This window comes from Equus caballus, chromosome 5, assembly GCF_041296265.1.
Source record: "Equus caballus isolate H_3958 breed thoroughbred chromosome 5, TB-T2T, whole genome shotgun sequence".
Classification (NCBI taxonomy): Eukaryota; Metazoa; Chordata; class Mammalia; order Perissodactyla; family Equidae; genus Equus; species Equus caballus.
The window spans coordinates 2,233,074-2,256,197 of record NC_091688.1 but is presented as its reverse complement, the minus strand read 5'-3'; the positions used below and the strand labels follow the sequence as shown (position 1 = coordinate 2,256,197).

The window sequence follows — 23,124 nt, the reverse complement described above, 5'->3', positions numbered from 1 at the left end:
GCAGGAAGGATTTAAGAAGACGTCCTTAAAGACACTCCCTCGACTCACACACCACACTTCTGCTTATCTTTGATTCTCCAAACTTAGTCACACGGCAAAACCTGGCTGAAAGGGTCTGGGAAATGTGGTCTTTTAGCTGAGTATCAGTGCGTTGAGCTCAAACTCAGGATTCCTGTTACTTAGAAAGCACGGGCAATGGATACTGGGGGCAGCTAGAAATCTCTACCATATTCTCTAAATTCGATTTCTGAGGCTACTGTTCACTTGATACCAAATCCGAGAAAGGACAGCACAAAAATGAAAAATTACAGGCCAATCAAACTCATAAAGAAAACCGCAATGTCTACAGACAGAGTAATACTGTTCCGATTTCAAATGAAGTCAAGCCAGGGGCCTGGAGAGCTCCCCCACGGAACCTGGAGGAATGGTAGTCCAGTCCTAAGCTTCAGGGGAAGCGAGAAGCGGAGTAAGGTCTCATAAGCTCCGTTCATTTTATTTCGCTCTTCCCCCCTTTAATTTGACTTGCTGTCATATAGCAAGGGATTTTGAAGTATCTCAACGGAGAAGATCAAGTACAGACACGACTCGCCTCTCGCCTGAAGCCCTATATCACCTCTGGTGCAACCCCGCCGCCTCCAGGGCGAGAAACCACAACCCCCAACAGCCCTTGCGGGCCTGGGGCGAGGACATCCCGTTGATTGGTTGTCCCGCAGCCCCAGGCAAACGATGATTGGCCGGGTCTGGGAATGGGGTGGGGCTAAGGCAGTTGCGGGAATCCGAGCAGAGGCAGAACGAGGAGCGCGGCTGGGCATTTCGTGCCAGACGTCGGCGGCGGCGCGGCGGCAGCGGGCCGGGAGAGAAGCATGGCTCGGGGGTACGTCTGCGTGCTGGCCCTGGCGGCCGTGCTGCTGCTAGGTATCGCCGCCGTCTCCAGATCGAAGGGCCTGCGGGGCAAGGAGCCTCAGAGGGCGTCGCGAGTCCCTTCTGAGTTCAGCCAAGGGGAGCGCGTCGCGATGAAGGAAGGACTGAAAGGTGAGCCTGGGTCCTCTTCGCACACCTGTTCTCAGGTATAGGTCCCTGTCTCCTCGGGCCAACCCGTGACTCTGCTCTCCTGACTTAGAAGGGCCGCTGCTCCTAGCCCCGGCACCTCGTGCCCTGGCTTGGGGGGCGCCACTCGTCCCCCAGACCTGGCTTCCGAGGCCTCCAGTGTTCCCTGCCTTTGTCCCTATTCGCATGGCCGTCACCTGCCCTGTCCCCGCTTGCCACGAGGATTATAACACCTTTTAGTTGTATTTTTAACCTTTGAAAGATTTCGCTTATGTTAAATCTCTGGGATATCCTAAGACTGAAGGATGTTAATCTTATCTGCAGAGGCAGGAAATTGAGGCTTAAGTCAGTGAAATGGTCTTTCCCAGGACCCCACAGCAAGGACTGGGAACTGGATGAAAACATGTAGTGCCTATAGGACCCACTGGGCACCAGATGGCTCGAAGAAGGAGTGTGGGATGTTACTGCAGTGTGGGACAGTCCTAATTTCCTCTCCTAATTAAAGGACATCTCTCCCCTAGACCTCAAAACAAGGCTAAAAACTCGTTTATTTTCTGAATCTGCATTTTCCGAGACAAAAGTTTCTGTTGAATGCTAGATCCTGTGGGACAATGGGAGCCTTCCTCACCCTGAGGCTTTCATTAACAATGGATTAAAAGAAACTGCGTACATAGACATGTGCAGGCAGGTCAGGGAGCAAAGCTCACCCGCGTGGTTAAACATAAATTGTGTGTGTGCTGGAGTGACAGGCCTGGGAAGCAGAGCAGGACCTTCCCAAAGCGTCCAGGATAAGTAGTTCTCTGAGAGGCACTGGGCAGCTGCTCGCTGGAGTCTCTTTGCACGAAGAAACCAAAAGCTAGATAGGACCCTAAAGTAGGGAACTCCTAACAGCATGGCTTGCAACTCTTAGCAGGGGCAGAACCTGAGCTCAGCTCTCGCCTCTGCCTCTCATGTAGGTGGTTTATTTAATCTGTTTTGACCTTGGCTTATGGTCTATGGTGTAGGTTGATCCTTAGCAAAACTGAGTACAGAAGTAAGTTTTTCCTTCAGAGGCCCTCCCTTGACTTCAAGCTGCCCTGGAGGCATTTGTTCCACTGTGTTTTTGGTTAGCTGTCTGGTGAGATATTCTCATAATTCATTGTGTCTCCCCTCCCAGTGGTGGTCACATTTGACAGTGGAACTCTTGAACAAGAGTGTAAGGCCTTCACGGCCCCAAGGCCTGAGCCTGTTGGCAGTTGAGGAACTGAAACATCTGGGTAGGAGAAGGTGAGCCTATTTAGGACTGAGGAGCTGGTTTGGGAGCTCCAAAGTCCACCCCTTCCCAGGCGCCATGGGCCCAAGTAGCTGGCCTTGGTCTGCTGGGCCGTCCGAAGGAGTCAGCCCACTCTCTGCACACCAGACACACAGAGCCCCATTCGTGCCGCATCCCAGGCCGATGTGCTCCTTGGGGTCCTCAAAGGGATGGTGGTTTATGATGAGGATTATTTTAGGCTGGTTACTGTTAAAAACTGCAGATGAGAAGGAGGCTCTGAGGAGTGGAATTTGCTTGCCCTTTGATGAGAGATATTTGCATTTGTGAGGGAAGTCTCCATCTGTGGGGGGTGTCTCCCTCTCTGCACCAGGGGGAAGGGGGGATGACCTTATCTCTAGAAACTCTTAATGGGGACGGCAAGGACTTAAGTCTTGCTTGTTGTGCTTGTCTGGTAACCTCATGTAGCTGACTCCCCCCACCACCAATGTCCTCCTTTGTCTTTAGCTAAAGATAATATTTAAGGTGGTGGCTTCTGCCATTTACTTGATCTGGTTTGATTCTTATCTAAAGTTATAGGACCACCCAATAACCAGACCCCACCTGCCCTGATACCATTTTAACAACTCTTTTTACATATTCTTTCCCTTGTCTTGTAAAGAGATAACTCACATACCTATGCCTTAAATTTAGCCCTACTCTCAACCCATGTTTTTGTTTTTGTTTTGTTTTGTTTTTGAGGAAGATTAGCCCTGAGCTAACTACCAGTCCTCCTCTTTTTGCTGAGGAAGACTGGCCCTGAGCTAACATCCATGCCCGTCTTCCTCTACTTTATATGTGGGATGCCTACCACAGCGTGGCATGCCAAGCGGTGCCATGTCCTCACCGAGGATCCAAACCAGTGAATCCCAGGCCTCCAAGAAGCGGAACGTGCAAACTTAACTGCTGCGCCACCAGGCCGGCCCCATCAACCCTTGTTTGCAGCGGCAGCAGCAGCTCCTCCTGCCCGTGGGTCGTGTCCCCACGCAGCAGCACCTCCTGCCCGTGGGTCGTGTCCCCACGCAGCAGCAGCTCCTGCCCGTGGGTCGTGTCCCCACGCAGCAGCAGCTCTTTACTGCCCATTGGTCCTGTCCTCATGCTATTCCACACTGTTCTCTGAATAAAAGAGCACTACTGCCAGACCTTGAGAGTCCAAGAAATCTTTCTTTCGACTTCTCGGCTCACCAACCCCGCATCATTTCTGGTGGCCCGTACAGGGATCTTGCTTCAGGGGATCTGGCGTCAGGGGATGTTGCTTCAGGAGATCTTGCTTCATCGGCTTGTGAGCTTGAGTTCTGGTCAATGCCCTTTTTTCCTTGTGCTTTTCTCTTTTTCAAGGATGGATCTAAATTGACTTCTTCATTGGGAACCTTCTTGGACAGCTGTATGAATCCACGTTTGCTGCCCATGGCTACTCTATGGGGCAAATCATGGCATTCAGCTTGAAGAGAATCAGTACCTTAAGCATGAGGGTGATGGAGAATGAATTAATCCATTCCTTCCTGACTCTGTCTCTAATATATAAATTTTACATGGGCACAGGTCAGCCACTTAAGTCATTAGGATAGTCGCCAATCTCCAAGACTCCCATGGCAGGTTTCCTTTCCCAAGGCTGGAGTGGTATCCCTCCCTATGGCTCCTGACCACACTCCAAACCGTGGGAAAGTCCCAATCGGGACTCTGGTTCAAGGAAAGCACCAAACTCTAACCTTTGGTTGAGTATGGGAACCCCTTCTTGGGAGAATGGCTCCAGGATGCAATTGGGTAGAATGTCCCCCAGACTGGTGGAAAATTCCTCACTGTTTTTCTCTATCCTTTTCTCTCTGGGACCATTCACCAGGCACCTATTACTGCCAGGCAGATTAGGGAAGATATGCAAGGGATGCCCCCATCATCCCTTGTTACAGGAACCCCATTGGGGGGATTTTCAAGGTAATGGCTCCTTTTCTCTCGGGGACCATTCACCAGGCACCTGTTACTGCCAGGCATAACAGGGAAGGTATACAAGGGATGCAATGCCAGGGGACGCCCCCATCACCCCTTGCTATAGGAACCCCACAGGAGGAACAACGGGTAGGACGCTGCCCTAGGTTCAGGGGGAATTTTCAAGGTAATGGATCCTTTTCTTTCATCTCTCTTAAAGTTCTTTTCCCTCGGGGACCATTCACCAGGCACCTGTTACTGCCAGGCAGAATAGGGAAGGTGTACAAGGGATGCAGGGGATCTGGCTTGAGGGGATCTCGCGTCAGGGTGTGTTGCTTCATCGGCTTGTGAGCTCGAGTTCTGGTCAGTGCCCTTTTTTCCTTGTGCTTTTCTCTTTTTCAAGGATGGATCTAAATTCACTTCTCCATCGGGAACTTTCTTGGACAGCTGTATGAATCCACGTTTGCTGCCCATGGCTACTCTATGGGGCAAATCGTGGCATTCAGCTTGAAGGGAATCAGTACCTTAAGCCTGAGGGTGATGGAGAATGAATTAATCCATTCCTTCCTGACTCTGTCTCTAATATATAAATTTTACATGGGCACGGGTCAACCACTTAAGTCATTAGGATAGTCGCCAATTTTTACAGTAACCCTCAGGTACTGCCTTCATAGTGTTAGTGACAGGAGCCAGGAGCTAAACTCCTCTAAATGAGGGGGAGTGACTGAGAGCTTGGGGGCTGACAATAACAGTGATTAGGATATAATTTCCTATATTGACTTGAGTATACACGCTCAGGAGGAGACGGTAAGGTGCAGTAAATTATAGTCCTGCCTGGTTATTCTTTGTGATGGCAGCACCAGTTGCTATTCAGATCTCAATGTGATAAAGGATTCTGTTTCCCTGCATCTTTGCCAATACTTGATATTATCTGTTTTTATAATTCTTTCAGTTTTATAATTCTTGTCAGTTTAAAATCCTTGTCAGTTTTACATATCTTGTTAGATGTAAAGTGTTACCTTATTATTTTCTTGTGTTCCTGATCCTAGTGAGGCTCAGCGTCTTGTTAGTCAGTGTCCCTTCTTTGCGAATACTGATTCATATCTTTTGTTGGGCTTTATCTTTAAGAACCATATTAGCCTAGGGGCCGGCCCCCATGGCCAAGTGGTTAAGATGGAGCGCTCCGATTCGGCGAAACCTGTTTCTCTGGTTCGGATCCTGGGCGCGGACGTGGCACCGCTCATTGGGCTATGCTGAAGCGGCGTCCCACATAGCTCAACCAGACGCACTCACAACTAGAACATACAACTATGTACCGGGGGGCTCTGGGGAGGAGAAAAACAAAAAAAGATTGGCAACAGAATGTTAGCGCAGGTGCCAATCTTTAAAAAAAAGAGTGAGAGAGAGTGGAAGTGTTACCAATTAAAAGAAAATTGAAATGAAAAAAAAGATAACCATATCAGCCTAAATAAACCCCAAAGACTTGGGTTTAAATCTCGGTTCTGCTGCTTGTTTCTGGACCGTCTTGAGCAGCTCGCCTGACCTCTCTAAGTTTGTTTCCCTCCTTTGAATTAGGGAAGACAGCAGTGCCTGTCTCACGGGGTGGTTTTGCCCTCCGCAATAAGATAGTGAATGCAAAAGAACTACTTCTGCGCAGAGGGCTGTGGGAAAACCAGTGGTTGTTATCATCTGCAATCTTGCGTCTCTGACGATCTGACTCTGACAGGTGCTATCCAGATTCCAACAGTGTCTTTCAGCCCCAACGAGTTCAACACGACAGCCCTGGCTGAGTTTGGAGAATACATCCATGAAGGTTAGCCACAAGCTGTGGAAGGGGTGGGAGGTAGCATGCGGACACGATTCTTTTACAAGGCGATAAAGGTTATTTTGTGACTGAGCAGTGGGCAGTCTAATTCCCACGGGCCTATTTTGAGTGCGTCTGTAGTGAGGGGGTACAGAAGGGAGCATCCAGGAGTGAGAATGGAGGCAGACTACAAACTCTGAATTTGCTCTTTGAAGAACTAAGGCATGCAGCTGTTGGGCTGGAGTCTGAACTCTCCCAATCTTTGTCCTAAATATGCGTCGGTTGATAAATATGATATAATCAAAAGGTAGGACTAAGAATTCCTTCTTCCTGTGCAAGTTTCCAGAACAAGGCCCATGCTCCTCCCTGCCCTCCCTCTGTACACGCACCCAGGCCCCCCGCCTGCGCAGGCCCTGCTGAAGGTTCATCACCGGCATGTTTCTGAGCTGCCGGGCAGTGACTGGGAGCTGTCACTTCAGTCTTCTGCCCTCGCCCCACCACCCAGGAGCTGAGGAACGATGGGTCGAGGGAAAACAAGGAGACTTGGAACAGCCTCCCGCCCCCGCCATGAAAAACTCCTGGGCAGTAGTGAGGCCATCTTCCTAAATCAAATGAGAAACAGCCACTTCCCAGCTGTCAGGCGCAGCGCGGCAGGTAGCCCTGCTCTAACGCTCTGGGCTGGGTGGATCTGGGGTCCGTCCCCAGCACCAGGCTGAGGCCGGGCTGGAAATCTTTACAAACAGGGAAATCAATATACAGTGACAGTAAACTAGAGAAGCTGGCGGACGAGATAAAAGCATTTTCTTCTTGCGGTTTTTGTTCAGGTATCCACAGAGGTATTTGGATTCTTCCAACAAAGCCCAGAGAGAAATAAAAGTTCTTTCTCCTATATAGTTAAGGCCACCTGTGTTAAGACCTATCTGTAACCCGAATTGTTGACCCTGGGAACATCTACACCTGCACAGAGAAGTGTGTCCTTGTGCTAGACAGAACAATCTTTTATCTCCATGTAACCCAAACTTTTTTTTTTTTTTGGTGAGGAAGATTTGTCCTGAGCTAACATCTGTTGCAAATCTTCCTTCTTTCTGAGCTAACATATGTGCCCATCTTCCTGTATTTTTTGTATGTGGAACACTGCCACAGCATGGCTTGCTGAGAGGTGCGTAGGCCCATGCCTAGGATCCAAACCTGCGAACCCCGGGCCACTAAAGCTGAGCATGTGAACTTAACCACTCTGTCACCGGGATGGCCCCCCAACAGTTTTTTGTGAGAAAAATATCTCTAATTTTTTTAATACATTTAAGAGTCATGTTTGGTTGGTGGTTGGATACTGGGGCCTACTATGCTCAAAATTTAACACACCCGTAGTCTGCACAGCCTTGTAACGTGTATTTGTGCTAACATGTTACAGGTTGGACAAAGCCAGATCTTGAGCTATTGACTGTCATAGTGGTTGCGTCCCGATGTGCATGTTAGTACATAGTTACAGCACATGAAAATACAGGGAAGAGGAATTCCACGGTCATCTGGGCAAATCACAAATCAGTCTGGCTTTGTCCCAGAGGGCTTCCTAAAGGAGGCTGCATGTTTAAAAATGAAAAAAATGGGGCCAGCCCTGGTGGCCTAGAGGTCAGTTTTGTGGCACTCTGCTTCAGTGGTCCAAGTTTGGTTCCCAGGAGCAGACCTATAACACTTGTCTGTCAGTGGCCATGCTGTGGTGGTGGCTGACACAAAAAAGAGGAAGATTGGCAACAGATGTTAGCTCAGGGAAAATCTTCCTCAGCAAAAAAAGGCACTTTTCATCAAATGGTAAGAAAACCGAAGGAAACTGTTAAATCTGGCTTTCTCTCCCTGCTTTTTATCCCTTTGCCTCTAGTCTTTCCTACAGTTTTCAAAACCAGCTTTATCCAGCATGAAGTCGTGGGAGAGTACAGCCACCTGTTCACTGTCCAAGGCTCGGACCCCAACTTGCAGCCCTACATGCTGCTGGCTCACATTGACGTGGTGCCTGCCCCTGATGAAGGCTGGGAGGTGCCCCCGTTCTCTGGGTTGGAGCGTGATGGCTTCATCTATGGTCGAGGCACACTGGACAACAAGAACTCTGTCATGGTCTGAAATGCCGTGTTCCCTCTGCCTTGGGGCCCTCAGGATGGGGGCAGTTGGCTGACCCCTGGGAGGCAGGAGGCTATGTAGAATGAGCTTTAGCTCTAGGAGATGTGGGCTCCAGCCGTCAGCCTCTCGCTTCCTTTTCTGGACCTTGATTTCTCAACGATGCAGTAGGCATTAGAGTAGATGATCCCCAGGGACCTTCCCAGCTCTGACATTGATAAAGTTATGTTTTCTCCAGGTAGTGAAAGTTTTTATGCAGAGCTGTGCTTCCCTACATCCTCTCCCCCAGGACCCTATGAATTTGTTCTCTGTAAAGACTCTATCTGGGGGCCGGTCCAGTGGTGTCGTCATTAAGTTCACGCGCTCTGCTTCAGTGGCCCAGGGTTTGCGGGTTTGGATCCTGTGCGGGGACCTACACACTGGTCATCAAGCCATGCTGTGGTGGCGTTCCACATGCAAAATAGAGGAAGATTGGCACAGATGTTAGCTCAGGGCCAATCTTCCTCGCAAAAAAATAAATAAATAAAAATAAAGAGAGTCTGTCTGATCCTAGTCCCACCAGCCCTGATGCAGGCAGCTGAATGTTTCTGATGCCCTGGTGTCCCCACTTAGATAATAAGCCTTTCCCCTCTTCTGTTGTGCTTCTGTCCCACAGGCAATTCTGCAGGCCTTGGAGCTCCTGCTGATCAGAAGCTACGTCCCCCGAAGGTCCTTCTTCATTGCTCTGGGCCATGATGAAGAGGTGGAGCCTGTTCACCCCACGTCTATCTCTGGGACCCCTGTTGGTGGTGGGGGGAGGGCTTCACCCTAGTCCAGTTTGCTCCCCAGCTGCAGGGTCTCCAGGATGTGGTGTGGTCTGCTGACTTCTGTGTGTATTTGTGTGCCAACCATCTAAGGCCCTTGACCATAATGCAGATTCCTGGGCCCTGGGCCCTAGATCTGAATTTGTTTTTAAAGGGTTTTACTTTTTTAGAGCAGTTTTCGGTTCACAGCAAAATTGAGAAGAAGGTATAGAGATTTCCCTTATACCTCCTACCCGCATACGTGCATAGCCTTCCCCCATTATCAACATCCCCCGCCAGAGTGGTACATTTGTTACAACTGATGAAACTACATTGACACATCATCATCCCCCAAAGTCCATAGTTTACATTAGGGTTCACTCTTGGTGTTGTATGTTCTATGGGTTTTTTTTTTTCTTATCTTTTCTTTTTTTGATTAAGATTAGCCCTGAGCTAACATCTGCTGCCAGTCCTCCTCTTTTTGCTGGGGAAGACTGGCCCTGAGCTAACATCGGTGCCCATCTTCCTCTACTTTATACGTGGGACGCCTGCCACAGCATGGTGTGCCGAGCGGTGCTGTGTCCGTACCTGGGATCCGAACCGGGGAACCCTGGGCCGCTGAAGTAGATCACGTGCACTTAACCGCTGCACCACCAGGCCGGCCCGTGTTCTGTGGGTTTGCATAAGTGTATAACAACATGTATCTATCATTATGGTATCATGCAGAGTATTTTCACTGACCTTGAAACCCTCTGTGCTCTGTTCATCCGTCTCCTTCTCCCGGACCCTGGCAGCCACGCGTCTTTTTACTGTCTCCATAGTTTTTCCTTGTCCAAAATGTCACATAGTTGGAATCAGACAGTGTGTAGCCTTTTCATATTGTCTTCTTTCACTTAGTGATTTGCGTAGACCTGAATTTTTGACAAACTCCCTGATATATCAGAGGCCCGCAGGTGGGCCATCAGTTTACACCTTGAGAAACACTGGTGTGATGGAAAGAGAATTAACAGACAGCTCAATGAATGTGTTTTATTTCCAGTGACGCCACTTACTTTGACCCTGGGAAAGTCATTTCATTCTCCTAGTCCCAGTTTCTTCATTTGTGAAATGAAGGGTCTTACAGCTCTGACATTCTAGGATTCTAGGTGAGGCAGGATTGTCTACGACCCTGTCCCGCAGGAAGGAGACTGGGCGGCGCGGTTCTGGAGCCCCTTGCTAAGCTGAAGGGGTCCACTAGCTGTCTTTGGAGGTCTGGCTGAGAAGGACTGTGGCTTTGGGGGCCATGTCTGCAGGTGTCAGGGGCGAATGGAGCTCAGAAGATCTCAGCCCTGCTACAGGCGAGGGGCATCCAGCTGGCCTTCATCGTGGACGAGGGTAGCTTCATCCTAGATGGTCTCGTTCCCAACCTCAAGAAGCCCTTTGCCATGTGAGTAAAGCACGCTGTCTCCCACCTGGAAGGCATTCTCACCCCATGTGAGATGACAGCAGCCTGGGATCTGTGAGCTATGCTGAGACAGCTTCTTTTAATTCCTCTTGCTTTAGTCACTGAGCTTCAGCCAAGTTTGGGCTCCCCCGTCCCTTCCTCCTCTAGTCTAGATATTTTTAAGCGGCATGAAGCCGATCTCCCAGCCCCCTAGACCACTGTGCAGACGGGCCTGTGGGCCATGGCATAATTCAGGGCAGGAAGAAGTCAGGAGGGCCCTCTCTGATCCTCTCCTGCAGGGTTGCCGTCTCAGAGAAGGGTATGCTTAACCTCGAGCTGCAAGTGAACATGACTCCAGGCCACTCTTCAGCTCCTCCAGAGGAGACAAGCATTGGCATCCTCGCAGCTGCTGTCAGCCGGTAAGCGGCTCCCGGCCCTGCTCCCTTGCCAGACTCACCGTGGAAGACCTGGCACTTTCTCACTTTGACTTTGAAGAGGCTAAGCTTCCCGCCCTGAAGCTGGCTGAGAAGCCATGGTGGGGCCTCAGGGAGGAGAGGGCTGCAGCACCCAGGCAACGGGGAGACACAGCAGGGGATGTGTCCACATGGCAGGCAAGACCAGCAGGGGAAAGCTGGATCAGGTAGCTGGAGGAGTGCAAAGTGCAGAACAGGAGTCAGAAATCGAAAATGGCTATGACGGGCAGAGTTGTGTGACTTTTCCACCTGCCCCCGCAAAAGAAGAAAGACAAGTAAAGGCAGCTGGCTGTGGGTGAGGACAGCAGGGTCTGTGACAGTGGAGCTCACCTCTGCCTGGGTTTTCTTATAAAGTGGGAAGAAGAACTATCTTTATTCAGTTAAATATTTAGCTGACCATCTACCGTGTTCGGGGCTCTGTGCCCCGTGATGTACGGTGGGGGAGAGCAATCTCTCTCCTCCAGGAACTCACAGTTCTGCCACAGTGTGGGAGGTGCCATGAGAGGAGGGTGCGCTAACTCGGATTGGTAGACAGGGATAGCTCCTGCTGGTGGAGAAGAGGTGGTCCAGCTTGTGCCTTGAGATCTTGGAGTGGTTGGGTTGGTAGAGGTGATAGAGAGGTGAGTGGGAGATGTCCTGGCCAGGCCTGTTGCAACATCCTCTCTCCCTCCTTCTCTTCAGACCGTGATCTTTGACTGGGGTTAGGTAAGTCTTGAGAACGTCATTTCTCTTCCAGACTGGAGCAGACGCCAATGCCAAACATGTTTGGAGGCGGGCCATTGAAGATGGCATTGCAGCAGCTGGCAGATGAGGTGTGGGAAAGAGTCTTGCCGGCTCCTGATCAGCTGTAGAAGAGGAAGAAAGAGTGTCAGAGAAGTAGCCTTTAGAGTAATGAAAAGGCCCTAGGTTCACAGTGCTCTGCCTTCTGTGACCTATTCCCGTCCAGTGGCGGAGCCAAGACCCAAGGGAGATCTCAAGCAGGGAGAGACCCAGGCCTCGGGTACAGTGGTCATCTCGTACTGACCCCTCTGACGTCTTACTGACCTGGTTCTTTCCCTTCCAGTTTCCCTTCCCTATCAATATAGTCCTGAGCAACCTGTGGTTATTTCGGCCCCTTGTTAGCAGGTAAAGTTTTGTCTTTCTTTCCCTCACGTCCCCCACCCCAAATTTCCCCAGCCCCTCGGCCCCTCACTTTGGCTTACCTGGGCCTGACTAACTGTCCCTCAGCCACAAGGCACTATATCTAATTCATCTCTAGGATGTCCCTCCTAGTCTTAAAGCTCTCCAAGGTTCAGGGAAGTGGGTGATCCTCCAATCAGTTCTTTCTGCATATTAGACAGTTCTTCCTAACATCTGACCTTAGTCCTTTTGCTTTAGGTTAATGGAGAGGAATAAGATAACCAGCGCACTGGTCAGGACCACCACAGCAGTCACCATGTTCAAGGCAGGGATCAAGGTAACATTGCCTGGTTCCTCCCAGACACCTTTTCCTCGATGCCCACCTACACCTCCATCCTTTGGCTTTATCTCTGGCTCCTCCTTCCTCCTCTGCTTACAGTTTGAGTAATAGGAAGGCCCAGAGCTGAACTGTCCTCTGTCATCAGTTGGTTAACCCTCAAGAACAAGTGTTCTAGCTGAGGTCTACAGAACCTCTGAAATTGCTGGCCAGATTTTGTATATGTGTAATGTATGGGGTTCACAGCCCCCTCAGGTTCTTCGGGTCTGTACTCCTTCCAGAAAACAACCATTACGGGCCAGCCCAGTGGCGTAGCGGTTAAGTTTGTGCGCTCCGCTTTGGTGGCTCAGGGTTCACTGGTTCGGATCCCGGGTGCGGACATGGCACTGCTTGGCAAGCCATGCTGTGGTAGGCGTCCCACAAATAAAATAGAGGAAGATGGGCATGGATGTTAGCTCAGGGCCAGTCTTCCTCACACACACAAAAAAGCAAAACAACCATTATACTAGTGTCAGGAGGAGGAGTTATTTGGGAGTTAATACTCATTCAACGTGTTATGTATTTACCTAGCATTTTGGTCATGTAGACTAAAGGTTTCTAACCTTTCTACCACCAAGGATCTTTTTATTATTCTTTCTCATATTTTGAAAGATTTGTCTACCTAACAAATTTAATGAATGATTAATGTATTTTCCCCTAGTGTTATGCTGAATTGAAAGAGAGAAACTTACCTGCCATTTATAAAATCTAGAATGTTTGTGATCTATACCACACTTAAAATATACACATTGTCCTCTCCCGAAATACACTAAATATTGAGTGGCCTTAGAAAATGTAAATTCTATATGAGGCTTACTTGCATAGAAATAAGTTTCAGGGGAATCAACACGGAAAATTTTTATTCCAAGAACTGCTTTTCAGCAAATTGGTCTACTTCCAGTTGGATTGCCCACTTAGGGACATCTCTGTTTAAAGGAACAAGCCACAGCCACACTCGTTAGCCTGGACCTGGTCTCTCTCAGATCTTGAAAGGAGTGAGACCATTCCTGTTACTACCAGTACTACCAGCCCCGCTTCGAGGAGCACACTGACCTAGAACACACCGTGGCCTTTGGACATCTGGTGATCTGGAGCCCAGGTTGAGTACACGTGATTGGTGCCTCAGAATTAATTCCCGGCGTAACTGGAGTGTCCAGTGTCAGCCAGGCCCAAGCCGTCTTCACCAGCTGCCTAGAGTGTTCACCAAAATAATCGTACTGTGTCCTTGCGTTGGAATGGTGCTTTTATCTATCCAGAGTGCTTTCCCATTTGTTCCTCCGCTTGATCCACCTGACAGCTCTGTGAGCGTTATTGCTCCAATTGCCAGTTGAAAAACAGAGGCACAAAAAGGTGGTAATTATTCAAAACCACACAGCTAATTTGTAACAGCCCAGTTCTCCTATTCGTAGTCCGGTGCCTTTTTGCAGCATACCACTTCAAAGAAAGACATGCAACTGAGGACTCGGTTCTCTCATGGCCTCTGAGGAAAAATCCCTTCATAGCTTAACTCTCTTCTCCAGTTAGTCCTGGGTTCTTCCTAGTCAGGCCAGGCAGAGTCAAATTTCACAGCTGGACATGAGAAACCACCACCAGCACCATCATCCCCCTCAGGGATCAAACATGCCATCATGGGGGACTGCAGAGGCTCTGGGTGCCCTGTCCAGAGGGCACTAACACTGACCGCTGGGGACCCTGGGAAAGAGCGCACATGGAAGACTGCCAATGGCCCTGCACGGTGCCGAAACAGACGTCTGGGTGGTCAGAGAAAGCACTTCTGCTCTGAGCAGCTCTCTGTGACCCCCTCCAGCTCCCAGAAGCCTGAAGGTCTGGCCTGAAGCAGAGACAGACCTCTAGCTCTGAACATAACCACATGGGAAGGGCCCAGAGAAGGAAGCCAAGGGGCAGGCTGAAACAAGTAAGCCCAGGACCTTTAAATCAGATTGCTTCCTTCCCTCCTTCTGGTGGTAGTTGACGTTTCCTGGGCAGGGCTCGGGTGTAGGGGACTTGAGATTGGATCAGGCCAGAGTTTGTGCTTCTCTCTCTAGGTGAACGTCATCCCCTCGGTGGCCCAGGCTACAGTCAACTTCCGGATTCACCCTGCACAGACAGTCCAGCAGGTACGTGCCATATGTCCCGACAACTAGTCCAGCATCAGGAAGGGTGGCCCTGGGGACCTTGGTGTAGCTGCAATCCCAGGGCTGGCCCGGTCTCTCATTTGCTCAGCCAGCACTTTTCAGAGTCTTCGTGTGCCGGGTACTTGGCCAGGGTGGGCCATCTCTGGTTTCAGGAACTTGGAGTCTCGCGGGGTGCGGATGGGACATGAATGCTAGGGGCAAACACACACAGTGGGCTTGCTGGGCGTTGGGGGCTGTTCTAAGGTAGACACACACTCATAGAATCCCCACAGCCACCCTATGACGTAGGAGCTGTGTTCTCCCCCTTTCACAGGGAAAACAGAGGCACACATCAACAGTGCAGGTAAGGAACGTGCCCAGGACAGCACTTCTAGGAGTCCAGTTCCAGAGTCTGTGCTTCTAGCCACCACACTGATCGTAACAATTGGGATGAACAAATTACCGTAGGACCAGTGCAAGGAAGGGGACTGATGCTACCTCTGAGGGTCAAGAAAGTCTTCTGACCACTAGAAATTTCAGCTGGGACTTAAAAGACAAATAGCACTTTTCTAGAAGTAAGGCAGTCAGAGTAAGGCTAAAGTAAGGATAAGGAGTATCCTCTAAAGAGTAGGATAAACTGGGGAGAAGTGATGGGAGATGAAAGCGGATCAAGGCCTTGGTGCCACGCTGAGGAGTTGGAGATCTGATCTGTGGACAGGAGGGAACTGTGACGGTCTCCAAACAGGGCTATGCTGTGCTCAGATTTGCTTCTAGGGGGACAGCACTGGTGGCAATGCAGAGGAAGAGCTGGGGCGGGAAGAGACAGTTAGGAAGCGGTTGCAGCGTCTCAGGCAGTGGGCATGAAGGTCTGAGTGGAGGTGGTAGACATGGGGTGGTGACGGGGGCACCTGCCAGAGGTGTGGGAGAGGGCTCAGGGCGTGATGTGTGACAGATGGGGGGTGAGGGCAGGATGACTCTAGGGGTTTTAACCCGGGTAGTTGGCCAGGTGCTGATGCCTTTAAGCAAGTTCGGGAGTTCGGAAAGAAGAACAAGTTCGCAGAGAAACATGATAGTTTAGAAGATCAAGACACTTAGAATATATTAATAGGCAATTATAAGTACCTCAGGTCCAGAGAGAGAATGAACTGGAGGTAGAGGCTAGAGAGTTATTAACAGAATTGAAACCTCTAGAGTCAATAAAATCCCATGTGAAGGACGTGTGCAATTAGGAGAGGAGAGTGGGGCTGGCCCGATGGCACAGCGGTTGAGTGCTCACGTTCTGCTTCGGTGGCCCAGGGTTCATCAGTTTGGATCCCGGGTGCGGACCTACGCACCGCTTGTCGGGCCATGCTGCGGTAGGCGTGCCACATAGAGTAGAGGAAGATGGGCACGGATGTTGGCTCAGGGCCAGTCTTCCCTAGCAAAAGGAGGAGGATTGGCGGTGGATGTTAGCTCAGGGCTGATCTTCCTCAAAAAAAAAAAGTTAAAAATGAGGAGAGGAGAGGGTTGAGCACAGCCTTGCAGTAGTCTGCTACAAACATCAATTTAAAAATTATTAAAATGAACTTAAGTCCTATGACAAGGGGATGGTGCCTTTAGAGACTATAGGAAAAGGGACAGGTGCTGTTAGAGACTATAACAAGGGACCGACCAGACCTTGTGTGGGGTCAGGCCAGGCTTCCCTGACGAAGTGACATTTGAGCTGAAATCCAAGGGGTGAGTAGAAGTTATACAGAATGTTTGGCATCTACAGGAAAGAGCAGCTCCTTTAAACATCAGGTAAGCTAAGAAGAATTCAAAAGGTGAATCTAATCCTTCACAGCATGATCAAAAGAGCCCACCCGACTTCTGTCCGAGGGAGAATGCGCTCAAGGACGAAGCAGGGCTCCGGGCAGGAGGGGTTTCCTGAGTCTCTGGCCAGCCACACCTAGACTCTGGTCCCTTCTCCCTCAGCCGTTCCCCATGGAGGGTTTTGTTTGTCCTCACACAGGGTGGGAGGCACACCCCTCGTTGCAGCGCAGGGAGGAGAACAGGCATTCGCAGGGCCTGGGACCAGTGGGAGCCCTGTGCTCTGCTGCTTTTCATCGAGCGCCAACCTTTGTGCTCTCCCTGGGCTCATGGGGCCAGGAAATCACTCAGTTTCCCTCATTGAGCGTCTTTCCACCAGTGTTTTTCCAGCCTCACTCCCAACTCCATGCCCTTTCCAAGGCCTGTTTTCCACGAGCCGGGGCTTTCATCTCCCCAGGTGCTGGCACTCTTCCCTCCTCTAGTCCCCGGCAACAGCGGCCTTCCTTCCCTGTCTGTCTGATGAGATCCCTGGAGTCCCTGGGCCATCCTGCCCCCCTGCCCCAGTGAAGAATGGAAAGCCTCCATGATCCCGGACGCACAGCGCCCCTTTGTCCTCATCACTCCTCTCCCTCGTGCCCAGTGCCACGAATCAGGGACACTCCCTGCTGCTCTGCCGGCAGAGGCTGCAGAGCCTTGGGCTGGATCTGGTGGGCACATAAACGGCTCCCAGAATCCTGTTCCTCCGTCTTTACCTGGTCTCCCTCATGTCGTGCATCTCACTAGGTCTCCAGCACCTGCCTATGAGGAGCAAGAGTCTTCAGAAATGGAATAGGCTACTATGTGGAAAGGAAGATTTGTTCTGAATGGGCCTCAAGGAGTACAAATTAGGCCGCTGGGAGGTGCTTAAGATGAGCCCCCCCCCCCCCCCTTAAAGGGGAGTTTTGGAATATGGCACCTTGGATGGTAATGAGCTCCTCGGAGGCTGGATGCCCACCTGTCTAGCATATTGTACAGAAGAGTCCTTCCTTCCTTGATTTGTTCATTCACTAAGTGGCTACTGTGGGCTAGACATTCTAAGTGCTTCTAAGCACTTGGGAAAATGGTGAACAAGACGGTCAAGATTCGCATTCTAATGGCACTTACATTCTAGCAGGGAAGACAGCACTAAGCAAGTAATGAAACAAATGAACAAGGCGATTTTTTAAGAGATGAGTACCATAAAGAAAACCATAGGATGGTGTGTCACAAGGTGGTTGTGGGGTGGGGGTGGAACAGTGGGCTGCTCTCTGAGAAGGCGTTTATACTGAGACCTGAGGAGGAGCAAAGACCTGGGGAACAGCATCCAGGCAGCAAGAGCACAGCCCTCTAATTTCGACAAAGGTGAGATTCTGCTGAGCATTTATGATGTGTCTAGTACTATGTTATATCCTGTAGAGTATATATAATATCAAAACAAAAAAACGAGAGGGGTCAGATGCGACAGGAAGCCATATCTCAGTTTGTTATAAGGATGACATTCATAACCGAGTTGCTCAAAGGTGGGATGGCATATGGCACAGGAGGGTGAGCTCCTTGCCGCTGGAAGTTTACAAGCACAGGTGGGCTGCTAGCTGCCGTGGATGTTCTAATGAGCAGCCTCACAGCAGGACAAGCTGGATTTATCATTCTAAAGACCTTACCAATTTTTAAGTATCCATTGTCCTTGCCTTCAACAAATTTACCAGTCACTTGAGAGGAAAATATATCTAAAGAGGAAACAGAGACTAACATAATGGTGTGGGCGTGTGCTATAAGGGCTGTGGGAGCTCAGAGGAGAGAGAGCTCAATGTGCTCTAAAGTGACCTTAGACGTCCCTCGTACCGTTGACAAGTCCCTCCTCCTGGTCTCATCCTTGTGCCTCTGATCACTACCCAGGGTGCCCCCCTCTTCAAAACAAGTAACGGCTGACATTTATTGAGCCTTTTCTCTGTGCCAGGCGCTGCCTAGGCATGTCGCATATATTCCAGTAGTGGTCACGACCGCTCACCAGGTAGATGCTGCTATTATCCACAGGTTAACAGATGAGCACAGGGGTTAAGGAGCTTGCCCGAGGTCACACAACAGTAAGCGGCTGTCCAAGGCACAAAGTTTGGCGTCACTCCTCGGTTTTTGTGTGCCCCTTTCCATTCTCAGACTGCCTTTTGCCTTTTCTCCATCCATTTCATATCCTTCTTTCAAATTCAGTATTCTTCAAATACTCTTCCTTCAAACTCCGCCCTCTTTCTGGCTCTACTCCTCACCATCTCAACCTATAGGTACCTTGGAAGCAGTTACGCCTTGTCCTTGTGAAGTCAGACCGACCGGGTTCAGATACCCAGCTCAGCCATACTGCTGTGTAACCCTGGGCAAGTTACTTAGTGAGAAAACTCCTGTTATTTTGATTGGTTCACATCTTTTAAATTTCATGCCTTTTATGTTCTTGGTGCTGGAAATATAGAAATGAGGTAGAGACAGCTCTGCCCTAGAGGCAGGACCTGGCCAGCAGCTAGTGGGAAACGGGCTCTTGTGGCCTCTCACTGAGGAGGGTGCAATTTGTGTGCCTCTTGAATTTCTGGGGGCAGTAAGTAATTTGGGGCAGAGGGCACAGTCCCAACTCACCTTATAGGAAATGACTTCAGGAACGTCCCAGTGGGTCTAGAATATATCAAAATTATATATAATTCTTACATCACAGTATTTGGAACGTAAGTGCTAGAGTGAAGATAAGCTCTCATGAGTGAGTTGACCTCCCCCCAATCCAGCAGCAGGGGATTTGGTTTGGCTCAAATGGTGGTGTCTAAGCCAGAAGTAGGAGCCCTCATTTCCTTTCCAGACTCAGCTCCTAGCATGCTTCGAGGGGACACTGACCCAAAAGGAGTACTCTTGAGATAATGTCCCCCGTGGGATGCTCCCCTGTCTAGGGCAGAGGCAGTACAAGGCACCTGCTGATCAGATGGGTTGAGACTGTGCTGGGGCTTTCCCTTGGTGGCTGGGTGGCTTTGAGGGGCCAACGTAAGCCAAGCTTCTGGGCCAGTCCCACATGGCTGTGTGGGACCTGATCCTCAGTGTCTGCTCTACATCCTGCCTCAGACCAGGACTTTGGCTGGATTCAGCTCTAGTCATGTCAGACTGAATTTTCTAGGAGCTTCCTCAGGTACTTTCCTGAGGAAAGGAGCCAAAGAGAAAACTTGAATCTGTTACCAAAACCAAAGTGGGTTCCCTCCTGGTGAGTTAAATCAGACTCTCCACCAGAAGTGGTTGTCTCACAAAGTAAAGCGTATTTGCAGCAAACAGGAGACCACGAGGAATCGTTTCCAGAGTCATGGTGTCCCCAAACAAAGGGAAGCAGGGACCTTTTATTTTGGATAGGAAATGAATATTCGAAAGGGAGAGGTGGGTGTTGGCTTGCACAGGCTCAGTTGGGAAATGCTTCCACACACACTGCAGGTGATGGTAATAAAGCCTAAGCTCCTCCTGGAGAGATCTTAGCCTTAAACATAAGGCAAAAGCAAAGGTCACAGTGGTGAGGCTTGGTCTGGTTCGTGGAGATTGGTGATTGCATCTCCTTAACATAACAAAAGGGAGAAAAACAATTTGGAAAAACAGTTAAATGCATCCAAACCCACCCTAGAGTTCCCCGGGGCAGTTAGTGGGTGACAAATGCAGTCCCTCAGCTCCTCACTTTGTGTCTCTGAGCTCATCTTCCTGGCTCTGGTGCAGTTGGTTACAAACAGGAAGCAGGGATGTCCAGAGAGGGGAAGACAGTGTGTGACCCTTTCATCACCTGTCTGAGACTGTCCCAGGTTGAAGTGAAGTCATCACGTCTAGCCCCCTGCCTCCAGGTGGTTGAAATTGCCATTCGGCTGTTTCTTCTATGATTTCACCCAGCCAGTGGTTCACGACCCAAGGGGAAGGATACGTAATTTCCTGATTTTCCACTTCCCCACCTGCCTCCTGGCTGTGAGGCAAGGCCCCCGAACATTAACCTATATCTTCCATGCTGTAGATGCTTCGCAGGAAGACCTAGCTCTTCTGTCTCCTATGGTCAGTCGGCTGAAATTGAGGTCCTGGTGCTAAAATGCGTCTCTGTCAACACCAGGGCCTTGCCTTGCTGGAGAGAAATCAGGACTGTTTAAATTCATATGGTACTTGGATAGCAGATGAGCAAGAAATCAAACTCCCTCTGTTTGCCCCCTTGAGGTCCTAGAACTCGTCAAGAACATTGTGGCTGATGACAGGGTCCAGTTCCACGTGCTGAATGCCGTTGACCCCCTGCCCAACAGCCCCTCTGACTCTCAGGCTTTCGGCTACCAGCTGCTCTGCCAGACCATCCAGTCCGTCTTCCCGGAGGTCCACATTGTTGTCCCAGGTAATGACTTCGTCAGCTGTGGCTGGAGGGAGGTGGGGGCTGTGCCTGTTTCCTCTCCAGTGTCCACTGCCCCACCCCCACCCCAGCTGTTCAGCCTGGAAACAGCTGGCTGCTTCCCCACCTGATGGGACTGGAACTGTATTTTCCCCTCCGAGTGGAAGTGAGAAAGCAAACAGGAAAGGAGCAGAAACAATAAATTAGGTCAGTCAAGCCCAGGTCCTTGCTTAACCCAGGCCAGCCACTCTGGTATGGAGGAGAGGGTTGGCCCTGCTTCCCCTCCTCTGGAGGAGCCACAGAGCGGGCCACATTCCCCCCAGTCTGGTTCTGATCTGTTCTAGGACACCAGCTCAGCAGCAGACCTCTGAACCGCAGCCCAGACATGCCTCCTGGCTCTACTGTTGGCATCAACTCCCTTCATCTCTCCCAGCAGCGGCACCTCTGGGACCTATCCCCAGTCTTCCACCATACCTTCCAAATCTGTGCTGTGTGGACAGCGGTTCTCAAATTTAAGAGTGAAAGAGGATCATTTAGAGAGCTTATTAAAATGCAGACTACCTAGACCCACTCCCAAAGATTCGGGTTAACCACGTCTGGAGAGGAACCAGGAATCACCTTTTAAACAAATAGCCTGGGGGATTCTGACACCAGATGAAGGCTGACCACAGTTTGGGATTCTTCAGTCTGTGATGTCAAGAGAAGATGCTCTGATATTAAGACCTGTGTTCAGTTTCCTTCTATGTGGGTTTAATTGTGGATTCCCTTATTTTCTAAGCTCCTACTTAGGACCTGCCCCTTTGCTAGGCATGGCTCCTTAAAGAGCTTAGGGTGAAATTCTGTTATCTCCAAATTCCTCAGGCATGAAAAAAGCAGACTTGTTTTTTTCGATCAACTTAAATCTGACCCACTCCTCAGGAAATTCAACCTCAGATGTTATTGAGGTCTCCAAGCACCCCATGGCCCCCACCTTGGATTGGGCCCTCGGGGTCTTAAGCAACAACGTAGCATTGGGATCCCTTAGCCAGTGGTCATCGGTTGTTGTGGTTACCTCTGAGACATCCATTGTCCCAGCCACAAAGTCACTTCAGGTTGAAGATTTACACTGATTCCCTGGCCTGTCTGGGGTGTGGATCTTTGATTCTAAACCTAAGATCCTCCCTGAACACACCAGGCAGCCATCCCCTCTGAGGTCTGCCACTTCCTTGGACTCCTGCCACAGAGCAGGGCCTGGGTCCCCACCGTCCAGGGATCCTGGCCCTCACAGTTCCAGAGTTGTTCTCTCTTGGCCCTCAAAGGCTCCCTCCTTTACGCTCTCACTTCTGGGGCACCTGCCATAATCCCATCAACAGAGTTAGGCTTGTACGGAAAAAAGATAAGCAGACATCAATTGGCAGAAATCCCTAAAGCAAGGAATTATGAAGGGCCTAATTATCCATTTAAAACCAGGAGTGGAAAGTAGAACAAAACAAATTACCATTGCAAATCATGCCACCCCACTTTATTTTATTTTATTTTATTTTTTTAAAGGTTTTATTTTTCCTTTTTCTCCCCAAAGCCCCCTGGTACATAGTTGTGTGTTGTTAGTTGTGGGTCCTTCCAGCTGTGGCATGTGGGATGCTGCCTCAGCATGGCCTGATGAGCGGTGCCATGTCTGCGCCCAGGATTTGAACTGGCAAAACTCTGGGCCACTGAAGCGGAGCACGCGAACTTAACCACTCGGCCACGGCCACGGGGCCGGCCCCACCACCATACTTTAATTGATGCTCCAGGGGGTCTTTTCCCAAAGAATACTCCTACTGAGGACAAATCCCAGCGCCAGCTGGGGACTGTGGCAGCCTGCTACCTTCAGGAGAGTGGGACATTCGAGAGTATCATGGGACTTTCCAAACCTGAGGTTTGACTCTAGGAAGACAGTCATCCTCCAGAGGACAAAAATAACAGGAAATTATGTTCTGCTCTAAGAAGATTGCATGTTACAGCAGTAAAGTTCCCCAGAGAGTGTTTATTTCTGACCTAGGGTGATATACAAGAAAGCTCAGACAATAAAGAAGTGATACCTAGATTTCTGAAACAGTCTGGCTACATATGAAATGAAGATATCAGCCTCCCTGGTCACCACAGAGAGAGGGCACTTAGCTTTGGTACATTCAAGGGATAGCTCGCTAATGTTCTTGGGAGAAAATGCCATGTTTCTGGCTGAAATGGTGTTTTAGTAAAGTTTTGAGAATGGGTAGCCTGAAGGACAAAAATTCATAGCTGCAGCTTCCCAGGAGGGTCCAGGCATTATTCTCTAGTGACCCGGGGGCTTAATTTTCCAGCCAGCCCACCCCCCACCACTGCCTTGTCTTGGTTGCTCACATGAAGCCCCATTCCTCTGCATCTTCCCTTTCTAGGTATTTGCATTGGCAACACAGACAGCAGACACTATACGAACCTTACCACTGGCATCTACCGGTTCAACCCCGTCTACCTGCAGCCTCAGGGCTCCTATGGG

At 50.0% G+C, this 23,124-nt stretch overlaps 1 protein-coding gene across 3 annotated transcripts in view; it reads left to right on the top strand.

The window, feature by feature from the left end:
* The first annotated feature begins 736 nt into the window (after positions 1–736).
* PM20D1 (peptidase M20 domain containing 1) overlaps positions 737–23,124 on the top strand; it is a 38,512-nt gene continuing 16,124 nt past the window's right edge. For 2 of the 3 annotated variants that reach the window (XM_023640422.2, XM_070267611.1), the window contains exons 1-12: positions 754–1,032; positions 5,985–6,071; positions 7,939–8,171; positions 8,827–8,913; positions 10,246–10,379; positions 10,676–10,795; positions 11,586–11,661; positions 11,913–11,974; positions 12,227–12,305; positions 14,390–14,461; positions 20,465–20,633; positions 23,024–23,123. In XM_023640422.2, the coding sequence (XP_023496190.2) occupies positions 864–1,032; positions 5,985–6,071; positions 7,939–8,171; positions 8,827–8,913; positions 10,246–10,379; positions 10,676–10,795; positions 11,586–11,661; positions 11,913–11,974; positions 12,227–12,305; positions 14,390–14,461; positions 20,465–20,633; positions 23,024–23,123 (1,388 nt within the window). In that variant the 5' untranslated portion in view covers positions 754–863. Of the gene's footprint in view, positions 1,033–5,984; positions 6,072–7,938; positions 8,172–8,826; positions 8,914–10,245; positions 10,380–10,675; positions 10,796–11,585; positions 11,662–11,912; positions 11,975–12,226; positions 12,306–14,389; positions 14,462–20,464; positions 20,634–23,023; position 23,124 lie in introns of all 3 variants that reach the window. The other variant, XM_001490792.6, reaches the window with a different exon arrangement.